The sequence below is a fragment of the Filicampus tigris genome, chromosome 1, assembly GCF_054856515.1.
Source record: "Filicampus tigris isolate MCC_2025a chromosome 1, RoL_Ftig_1.0, whole genome shotgun sequence".
In the NCBI taxonomy this organism is placed as follows: Eukaryota; Metazoa; Chordata; class Actinopteri; order Syngnathiformes; family Syngnathidae; genus Filicampus; species Filicampus tigris.
In genome coordinates, this window is record NC_141217.1 from 31,601,470 (window position 1) to 31,612,881 (window position 11,412).

The window sequence follows — 11,412 nt, forward strand, 5'->3', positions numbered from 1 at the left end:
AACAATACTGTATTGTGATGTTATAAGAAAATGTTGATGATAACTTTCAACTTGGATCGATTATAGCAGGATCCCCTTTCATCGACGTGGATGCCTCCTGCTCCCTCAGGTGGATGCCGGTCGCCGCCGCCCTGTTGACCCCGCCCTCTGCACGTCCCTGGTTTAAAACCCTACTATGAATCCCTAACACGACTTTAAAACCCTAATTTGGAAACCCTACTTTGAAACCCTAACCTGAGTTCAAACCCCTAATTTGGAAACCCTAACCGTCGGATGGATGCCTCCCTCAGGTGGATGCCTGGGGCCTCGCCCTCTGCGCGCCGATGAGACCAAGCGACCAAGCACACCTCTCAAGTTGTACGCTTTCGGCGTAATTTGTACAGGTGCAAACACCTTTCCTTTCCCTAAAAAAATGATTTCCGATCACGTGTCAGCAGCCATTCGAAAACAATGTGTAAGATTATATATGTACAGGCAAATGACAACTTTTGTAAGATTTAGTACACCCCGGGGTTGACAGGTATGCGAGACAGGCTGATGAAAGAAATGGAAAGATAGACAGACAGATGGACTGAGAGTGGCAGATAGAAAGAAGGCGACAAACGGAGATGGAGACAGGCAGGGAGACAGGCAGACGGACACACGGGCAGAGAGCGCGTGAGAAGGAGCTGTCGCCATCTTGGTCACATGACAGTCAGCTGTTTGGTGTCACGTGCTGGCAAGTTTTGGTGAAACTTGTAAAGATGGCAGCAGGCCGGCCGTGCTTCCGACTAGCGCGACCGATGTTTTTTCTGAGTGTTTTCATGGCCTCTTTCTGCACGGCGAGCTCGACCGCGCAAGTGCCGCTAGTGATGTGGTCCACACACGGGTAATATGTCACGTTTTTCCTCCTGTAGTCCTGATATGAACTTCACCGTTTAGCATGCTAATGCTAATGCTAATGCTAACGCTAACACAAACACCCGTTGATAAATCCTGTTTCTGCTCTTCGAGCTTCGAATAAGGGGAAACGAACAGAACTCAGCCAAAACAGTCCGCTTCTGACGTTTAAAAGCGACAGTTCAAATATAATAAAAATGTATTTACTCGAGCCCCAGATGAAAAAAACTGTTTGTCTTTAAGGCGTCGTCCTTACTCCATCATAATAGGTAGCAATGTACTGTCTACTTATGTATTTGTTTCTTCTAACTATTTGTGCTAATTTTACTTTGATTTACTTGGGAAAGATTCGATGTTATGTACCGTGGCCTAAACAACTATCCTTTTCTGTGGTCTTTATCCTCATTATGGCTGCTGGCAAGATTGATCCTATCGCAGTTAAATTGACTTTGAGCAAGAGGCAGATTACACCAAGGTCTGGTCGCCAAAAAATAGCGGCACAAATAGACAAACACAATCCTTCACACTCATCTTCACACTCCTATGGTCAATTTAGAGTCTTCAGTAAAGCTACCATGCTTGTATTTATAATGTGGAAGGAAGGTGGATTATCTGCAGAAAACACTCGCAAGCATGGGAAGAACATGCATTCTCCACACAGGAAGATTAGAGCTCAGTTTCAAATCCCAAACGTTATACGAGACGGACGTGCTAACCACCCGCTCGAATTCTACTTTCTGTTTCAATATTCAGTTGGAATACTCTGGTTGTGAAAAGAATTAGAAAGCGTATGTGCTTCACAGTTCTTGGAATTCAAATCCAATCTGCGGGTTTCCTGTCTGGAGTTTACATGCTTGCTTCGCAAGCATTTTTCTTTTTGAGCCGATAACCAGTCTAGATTATAACCCCTGTTCAGAGTCATCTGGGATGGGCTCATGCACATCCGCGAATCTGATGGATGACTGTGAAATCATCTGATCAATATGGTTGGATGGCTAACAAATCTTACTTAATCACTTGTGCTTCTTGTTTTTGTCCTTGCCGAATGGTCACATTACAGGGGCCGACATTAGCGGCAGCCCGGTGGCCCTGGGCAAGTATGGCACTGTGCGGCAACTTAACGTTACAGACACCAGCCCAACTGGGCCAGTATACATTTCATGAATAAATGCAATGAAATTGCTTTTTAGCTCAACTATTTCGATCCACTTCAATCGATCAACTAACTACACTGTAGTACTATTTTCTTAAAGGCTTGAATAGTACAATATAAAGATGCTAAATATGAATTAAAATTGAAGTGTATGGTATTACTGTACATCATGAATACACGGGACCAGTTCCGACTTGGCCACCAATCAGAACTGTGCGATGTCAGACCCTCCGTTTTTTCCAAATGGAATGAAATGGCCCAGTGGTGTAATGACATGCTGAAATGTGGATATTAAATATATAGCAGGTGTCGTAAGTCTTGCAAAGGGTTGGGAATTGGAAGTTCGGTACATTTCTGCAGTTTTCATTTGATTTATATGTGAAGTTAAGATGGGGGAGTAAGGAAATATTCCAAATTGGAAGGATGAATGGAAAGATGTCATATTCAAGGATAGATTCTGTATCAGCATTTACTTTGGTCATAAGCAGAACAATACAATTCAAAAGCCTGACATTTATTAGTAAGTCAAACTTTATCAAGTTTTAAATTAAATTTGTTGAGTTATTACTGTATTACCACCACCCTGCCACAACTCAACCCATTAAAAACAATGACATTCCTTTGAAGGCCCATTGAAAGCTTCCACTTTTGCAATTCCCAAAAATTAGTAACCCCCATCAGGTTCGCTTCTTTGCTGTCCCCTCCCACCGTTTCTACTTATTGACGACTTGACGATGTCTTTTGTTTGGCTTTCCGGCAGTTTGCCACACGCGGCTTCATCTTCAGCGGGCCACGTCACATCTAACGAGCAGCTGGCCTCCTACCTTGGCTCCGCCTTTGGCTCCGGCACCCACACCGTGCTGCTCTTCCTGCAGGATAAGGTCGGTGAGACGACATGTTAGATGACTGGGGCAGGCTCGCAGGGGAGTCATGTGACATGGCGTGGCGTTGTCACATGACGCCGTGCTTCTTTGTTCTCAATGTAGTGTGACATTGAGCTGGAGCCTCACTTCCTCTTTGGAACTTCCTTTGCAAACGATCCAACTATTTTTTCTGGGCGGCGACGTTCTTGTCGACCTACTGCAACAGATCATATACGATTACCCTGCACATAGTTAAAGCGGAAGTCAACGCAAACACATTTTTTTCAAGAATATGTTTGATGCAAGCCCACTAGTTGAAACAGGGCATTCTGATAAATATTGCGTTTGTGGAATAAGTGTTAATCCACTCGTTTTTAGCCATCTCTTGGGGCGGCCATTTTGTCTTCTGTCGACTGAAAATGACATCACAACTGCTCGCAGCGGCCAATCACGGCTCAGATTCAGAGAACAGGTCAGCTGTGATTGGTTGTTGTAAGCAGTTGTGATGTCATTTTCAGTCGTACATTACTTGCCATATTCTTGACCTATTTGACTGTATTTCATGTTCATCCATTGTTGACAATACATTTGCATCGTTATTGTCAAGCAAATATGTTCATTTAATTCATAATGACTCAACGTAATGCTTCTTTGAGCGTGTGTGTATAATTCAAAATTCACTACTCATTTTTGAGGCAAATGTTCGAAATGCATCACAACCTGTCGCTCTTTAAACTGGTGGTATAACTCCGACCGTTTGCCAGTCAGCAAGGTGCTCGGCCAGATTGGACGTGTTCCCACCTCAAGCCACGGCAGTTTTGAAACAAGCCTTACAGACGAGACGGCCTTTGTCATGTGGGTCGGCTTGACATGGCTGTCGGCCATGTAAGCCAAAAAGTTGCTTATGACACAGCGGGCGCCTCACCGCTTGAGCCCATCTTCCTTACAGGCGTATGTATACTTGCCTTTAAGACAGAGTTGGTGAGCTGCGTGTGTTTTTTTTGTTGTTTTTTTTTTAAATACCGGTGTTGAAAAAAATTGTATCAAGACGTTTTTGACGCCGAAAAATCACTGTACGGTATTGCTACCGGTATCCCGTGCCACTCTAGGCCGGACTGTGAAAACACGAATAAATTTGTCAATGGCAGTGAATGAGTTTTCTCATATTCCACAAACACAATATTAATCAGAATGTCAGGTTTGGACTAGTGAAGACCCATAGAACACATTTTTGCAAAGAATTTCGGGGGGGGGAGTTGACTTTAAACCCCTTTAAACTAGTAGAAAAGGTAACAAGCCTACGCCTACCCGTTGAAAAACGTACTTAATGTATAAGTCAGTGGCAGGAGTCAGTCAGATTCCAGATGCCAAAGACCGATACCACGGCGTTCAGTGGGTTCATGTGATCCCGCCGCTCACGAGATATTCATGAGGAAAAAAAATCACCGCTTGCCGCAATGGAAATAAAGAGAACGGCTCAAAATAATCCACAGGGTAAAATCTGATCTACAGTATCTGTGAATGTTTTTGTGTGTCCGTGTGCAGCTGAGCACAGAGGACTTCACGGTGTTCGCCGGCGTGTTTGGAAACAAGCAGGATGGAGTCTTTCAAAACCTGGAGGTATGTTTTCCGCTCACGCTGGTCTTCAGGCGCCGCATCGCTCGGCCGGTCGTTACTGTTGGCTTGAATAATAACTCCACTTGTATTTTGACTCGAGACCTTTTCATTTAGCAAGCGCTATGTCCATATTCCTTACAACCAGTGAACTCCCTCCAACAGTGTCCCCCTCTATCTCCCTCATCAACACAGCACTGCCCCCTAGCAGTGTGGCACGAAAATGCTATTACTTAAAATAAAACAACAGTTCGCTTCGTGTCCAGGCACTTCTGCGGTCATCTGCGTCTTCGGTGACGTTTCCTGCCGTGGCGTGGTCCCCCTCCACTTCTACGGCGACTCTGCTGGAGGAGCTGCTGGGTGTCTCGCCTGCGCCGGTCGACACGGACACCATGTCACGTGTGGATGTGGACACGTCTGTCAACAATCTGCTCATCATCGATCTGCCTTATTGCGCAAGGTCAAGTGGCATCTAATAAGACGCGCTTTATCAGTTGTAGCAATGTGAGCATTAATATTAGGAATGTATTCATTTTTGCTGTGTAGTCCGGAGAGGTCTTGCCAGGAAGTGCTACGTGAAAATGGTAAGATTGATTGCAATTCGCCTTCTTTCCATGTCTGATACCAATTGGTTATGCCCATTTCCCAAAAATGACAGCCTGTCAAAATGCTAATTTTGACTGGGACAGCCCCTTCCACTGGAGTACAACGCACCAACAACTTTGATTTTCAAAGTTCTTTGTGTGTGTGTGTGTGTGTGCCGGGGTGGGGGAAAAAAGGTCCTCTTTGAGGAACACTTTTGTGTGACATCGCCTATCGAAAATCTGGTCCAAAAATCAGCATTTATTTTATTTTATGGATTAGGGTTATGCAGCTACATCAGATGAATGTCCATGCGGGAATGATAACGGTTTGTACATACAGTAGGTCGCCCACTTTTGAACAGAGCACAAGCAATGGGACTGTTGGCTGTTCAGCTGTTCCATGCCCAGCTGGTCACATACAGCTGTCAATTTGCATTTATTGATGATTTGACTGCTGACAAAAAGTAGAAGGATGAATTTGGAATATTATTTGCTCATATTCAGGAAATGCTTCAGAAAGCATTGGATGGCCTACACTTTACAGTGCAGACCCACCCGAAGCATGCACACGTGGACAAAATTCTGCTACCCCTCTTTTAAAGCGAAAGTCAACCCAAATGTATTTTTTTTTCAAGAACATGTTCCCACTAGTTGAAACAGGGCATGCTGATTAATTTTGTGTTTGTGGAATATAAGTTAAGCAGCAAAATGCACTTGTTTTTAGCCATCTCTGGGGGCGGCCATTTTGTCTTCTGTCGACTGAAAATGACATCACAACTGCTCGCAGATTCAGAAAACAGGTCAGCCGCGATTGGTCGTTGTGAGCAATTGTGATGTCATTTTCAGTCGACAGAAGACAAAATGGCCGCCCCCAGAGATGAGTGCATTTTGCTGCTTAACTTATATTCCACAAACACAAAATTAATCAGAATGCCGTGTTTCAACTAGTGGGCCTGCTGGGAACATATTCTTGAAAAAAATATGCTTGGGTTGACTTCCGCTTTAATGGTAGAAAAGTAATAGTAAAAGAAAAATAGAAATAATAAATAAAATGAAAAATTTAAATTTCCTGATGCGGTAAAAGCGGGACGGATACCATCTCATAGTCCTTGGACAATGAATCCCTTATGTTTTTCAGATGCCATGATCGCCAAGGTTGTGAGGGCGATGGACAGCAAAAATGTGCCTTACACGGCGATGTACACGGGAGCCCAACCATCACGAGTGAGCCATGATTAACACAACGCACCGTTGAACACACGGCGCTAGCAACCTTCGTTTCAGCCCCACTTTGCTATTTCTCAGGTGATTTCCTCGCCCTCGGTGGCGGCGAAGCAGCCCGCCACGGGTCGGTCGCTGCTCCAAGCCGTCGTCCCCGACGTCAAACCCCCCATCATGTTCAACGTGTCCGGCGGCCCTTGCATCATGCTGTGGGCGCAGAACCTCAGCGTCAGCGTCTCGCCCTCCGCCGAGTGGACCGACCTTGCCGCTGACACGCCCTCTTTGGCGGGCTCCATGTGCAACGCCACCAACTCCCTGTGAGAGGCGCCTTTTGGACTCTGAGCGTGGAACTGCAGATGTTTAGTCTGTGTGTGTGTGTGTGTCACATAAATGTCTGCCTTTTGTTTTTCAGGCTTGTGCTCACATACCCATCAGGCTTCAACCTAAGGTAAGGAATTAAAGACCAAAGTCAAATACAAAATGCAGCACTAGCGATTAGGGATGTGACAATAACGGCGACATCGCAATATTAAAAATTCCACAATATCGTCGGGGGGGGGAACTGCGACTAGCTGGCGACCAGTTCAGTTCGCCCATAGTCGGCTGGGATAGGCTCCGGCAACTCCCCGCGACCCCGTACAGGTTAAGCGGTGTGGAAGATGACATACACTTTGTGCCGCTGAGCAAATAGCAACACATGACAATAAAATGACTGGCCCAAGCCCATTTCTTTGTCACTTGTTATGGACAAAAACACTTTTTTCTGTCACTGTCACAGCTTTTCCTTTTCTTTTCTTTTTTTTTTTTTTTTTTAATATCATGTGTTTTTATAGAATATCGTGAGCTTTTTTTTTCTTTTTTAATTTTTTTTTTTTTTTTTTTTTTAATCGCCAACCTCCCCACAATATCATGATAATTATCATATCGTGAGGTTCTTATTGTGGTATCGTATTGTGACATTTAGACATCTTTACATCCCTACCAACCATAGACCGATGTTTTTGCCTGAGCCAAGACCGGTACCGATTGTTAATCATCAAGGAGGCCGTTGATTAGTGTTAATGTCGTTTACGAAAACTAAACGAAAATATTTTTGCATGAGAACTAGACTAAAAAACCCATTAACTCATTCACTGCCAGACATTTTCAGACCCTCTTTTACCCTGACGTTTGGAAAAAATAAAAAAATAAAATAATAATAATAAATCAATTCCTGGGATTGAATGGCTGGACTGTGAAAAGACAAGTAAATTCATCAATGGCAGTGAATGAGTTAATAAACAACCACTGGGACTAAACCAGTTTGAATTTAGGATGAGATGAAAATGTAGTTCACTAAGTAAAGACTGGGCTAAAATCTGTGGACATTTTAGTTTACAAAGACTAGATGAAAATCATATGATCTCCTCTGCCTCCTCCTCCTCAGTTAATCAGCTGTTGTGCCAGTGTGTTTACCCCTGGAAAAAAAAAAATGTAGCCCCTCCCGCGAGAGCAGGCACGAATTGAGTGAAAGTATTGCGACATTAAGGTTTTGCAAAAAAGTGCTTGCATTCAACGATTAATAGTTACATGGTAATGAAAGCAAGTACTGTACTCGCTCGTGTTCGGCAGTTGAGTCGAGGCGTGTTCAATGACCACTCACACAGTAGGACATCTCATACACGCATTGAAATACTCATCCAATGCACCAAATAGCAATAACTAGAACGTGAGAACATTGTTGGGGGTATGTTGGAACATTTTGATAATTTATTTTGACGCACCAAAATCAGAACCGTCGCATGTTAACTCAAGTTTGCACGCCAGGGGATACAAATGCAACTATTGTTTCAGTTGGCTTGCAAGTTTAGTAAAAGCAGACAGAAGTATGATCTTATCGATTAGCTGCAAGCTAACTGTCGTTAGCACAAAGCACCTGGACATGCTGCTGCACATGGTTCAAATTTACAAACTATAACCCACTAAAACAATTCATCTCGATAAAATAGAATAATATGCCACACATAATTCAGAACAACTTCAATCTACATTTTCATACATGAAATAGTCTAAATGTGGTTTAAAAGTAAAGAAGTAACCTTTTCGGGCGCCTTTTTTTTATTGTATTTATTTCTTGTTGGAGTGTAAGGACGGAAGCGCTTTAAAAGGATGAGGACGGATGGGGTCGGAGGACGATCATTTTTATGAATAAGGACGGAAGGGTACCCAGGTCGCGGATGGAGGGCGGACCGGCGGTAAAAAGGGTCAAGTGCCCAATCTGCTAACTGATGGACTGACTGATCAGCTGACAATTACAATTCGCTTCGTCATGAAAAATGATGGTCCATCAGCTACTACAGGCCGCTGATGAATGACGGACCATCCAAATTTAGTCAAATGTCCACATCTGGGAATGGCTTTGTGAAGTAACGATGATGTGATTTGCATTTCTGGCCCACAGTCGGGCACACGATGAAAAAATGATTGATGAGCCATTCGGTGAAGATGACGTTGACCATTTGCCATCACTCGGCACATTTCTTCCGTTTGACTTTCTCCAGCTTCGCCATGAGTCAGCGCTTCTACCCGGTGTCGGCCAGGAACTGGTTCACCCTGGACTGGGTGCAGCTGCAGTCCAATGGCTCGACAGCGACCTTCGCGGGGAAACGCTCCGTCTCCGCCCCCGCCGAGTATTCCTTCCACTGCGCCGCGCTTCGCAGCTTCCGCGACGCTCTGCTCGTGCCAAACTCCACAGAGGAAAGCGTGGCCGGCTGGAGGCTCAATTTCATCGACTTCCAGGTGAGTAACTCGCATGCTCACGAGCGCCCACGTTTAAAACTAAAATTGTGTGTTCAAAAATGTATCCTTAAAAAAAAAAAAGTCATATTAAAAGCACGTCTGCACGTTTTTTCCATATTTAAAATCTGGTTCGGAAGTGCATGGTCCTATATGGTTCCCCCAGTAGAAAGATGGTGGCCTCCTCCAACATTTAAGTTGCCCAGCCATCCCAGATAGGGAATACCTCAAAAAACATTCAGCACGTTTCTCAAATGTTCACATTGTTCTCAAGAAAATTTCAAAATGAAGAGATTTTTCATATTTGTCTCGTCTTTGCATATTCCTTGACAGATGTAAATTGTTCCAACTTCACATTATTCAGATCATTTGTTACATTAACCAAATTTTCACAATAATATTCCCAACTTAAAGCGGAAGTCAAACCAAGCATATTTTTTCAAGAATATGTTCCCAGCAGGCCCACTAGTTGAAACATAGCATTCTGATTAATTTTGCGTTTGTGGAATATAAGTTAAGTAGCAAAATGCACTCATCTCTGGGGGCGGCCATTTTGTCTTCTGTCGACTGAAAATGACATCACAACTGCTTACAACGACCAATCACAGCTGACCTGTTCTCTGAATCTAAGCCGTGATTGGTCGCTGTGAGCAGTTGTGATGTCATTTTCAGTCGACAGAAGACAAAATGGCCGCCCCCGGAGATGGCTAAAAACAAGTGGATTAACACTTATTCCACAAACGCAATATTTATCAGAATGCCCTGTTTCAACGAGTGGGCTTGCGTAAAACATATTCTTGAAAAAAATGTGTTTGCGTTCACTTATAAAAGAGATTTTGCATAACTGCCTCAGCCTTCCACATTTCTTTACTGATTGAAACTGTTTGTCATTGAGGATATCTATGGAAATATTTATCACATTCCCCACATCTTCACCATCACACTTGAGAATTGAGGCCGTTTTGTCACATCTACCTCCTCCTTCCACATTTCTTGAGCGATTCAAACCATTCCGGTTTTAAACAGCTCATTTAGGTGATCATTTGAATCGATTGGTGATTGTTAATTCTTCCAAGTAAAGAGGTTTTTCATATTTATAGCCTCCTTCCACATTCTTGACCGGTTCAAACTAGTCTTAGGAGACATCTATCAGTCACATGGCCCAAATTTTCACAGTAAAATTCCCAAATGAAAACATCTTTCACACAATGACCTCCCAGTTCCACATTTCTTGAACGATTCAAAATTGTTCGGCTCATCCAAGGCCACGACAGAAACATTGATCACATATAATTTTCATATTTCACTCCTCCTTTCACATTCCTCGAGCGATTAACCATTCCTGCGTCAACAATTCAATTAATTCCGCAGCGTTTCGGTGGAGCTTCAGCTGTCCGTAGCTGCTGAGTTGTAACTGACAGATTTCCTTTGGCTTTGCAGATTCAGGGCTTCGGCTTGGGCAACGGAACGGATTTCTCCTACGCCAGCGACTGCGCGGGCTTCTTCACGCCCGGGATTTGGATGGGGCTGCTGACATCGCTGCTCCTGCTGGTCATCTTCGTGTACGGGCTGCACATGATCATGCAGCTCAACACTATGGACCGATTCGACGACCCCAAAGGGCCGTCCATTTCCGTGCCACAGTCGGAGTGAAGAACTCCGGGCCTGATTTGATGAGCTGCTCTTTTAAGACACTGTTATTCCCAAAGTGCCAAAACCATCAGGTTCAGTCAGCCTTTTATACCTGGTTTAGGTGATTTTGTGTGTGCGTGTTGAAAGTTTTACCACTGTTGCCAGAGATAGAATGCCTTCTTTTTTTTTTGCATCAGAAAGAATGTCAGATCTGTGATGTCTTTTCCAACTTAATTTTAACATGCCATTCTCATTTTAAAGGAGTACATGAAGTGTTGTATAGAAGTCGATTTACCCCGAATCATTCCTTTATGTTCAAATCGTGCAAATGCCGCAACTGCTCTTTTACCTTATTTATTTCCAAAAAGGAGGCCTTCAAAGTTTGATTCAGGATCCTTAAACTATGCAACGTGTGTTTGCGCTTGTGAACTTGAAGATGTTATTTTTGCCAACTGATGCAATCCAAAATAAAAATGTGTCCGTTTTAAATGACGTTTGTGTGTCATGACTGCCTGATTAACAATGAAAGTTTGGCAGTGTATCAAGTCACGGTTACATGGCCATCGCAGACTTTTCAAATTGGGCCAGGTTGCCATGACGACTGAATCTTTCAAGCTTTTTGAATGCAGATGAAAACTGTTTGAGGAGCGCCTGTCTGCCTTGTTGCCCAACCGTCATTTAGCCATGGCAC

The 11,412-nt window shown here is 43.7% G+C and overlaps 1 protein-coding gene across 1 annotated transcript; it reads left to right on the forward strand.

The window, feature by feature from the left end:
• The first annotated feature begins 598 nt into the window (after positions 1–598).
• atp6ap1b (ATPase H+ transporting accessory protein 1b) lies at positions 599–11,210 on the forward strand. The gene is made up of 10 exons (XM_086032466.1): positions 599–868; positions 2,793–2,913; positions 4,441–4,515; positions 4,776–4,969; positions 5,056–5,093; positions 6,232–6,317; positions 6,399–6,631; positions 6,727–6,762; positions 8,855–9,092; positions 10,530–11,210. Exons 1-10 carry the CDS (start codon positions 609–611, stop codon positions 10,740–10,742), a joined length of 1,494 nt encoding a protein of 497 aa, XP_085888592.1. The 5' UTR covers positions 599–608; the 3' UTR covers positions 10,743–11,210.
• Positions 11,211–11,412: the final 202 nt, after the last annotated feature.

Bases quoted from the DNA above. Each gene is read 5' to 3' on its own strand.
- atp6ap1b (XM_086032466.1), top strand. From the start codon at position 609: ATGGAGACAGGCAGGGAGACAGGCAGACGGACACACGGGCAGAGAGCG. The intron at 2,914-4,440 runs GTCGGTGAGACG...GTCCGTGTGCAG, and splicing joins TGCTCTTCCTGCAGGATAAG to CTGAGCACAGAGGACTTCAC. The intron at 4,970-5,055 runs GTCAAGTGGCAT...TTTGCTGTGTAG, and splicing joins GATCTGCCTTATTGCGCAAG to TCCGGAGAGGTCTTGCCAGG.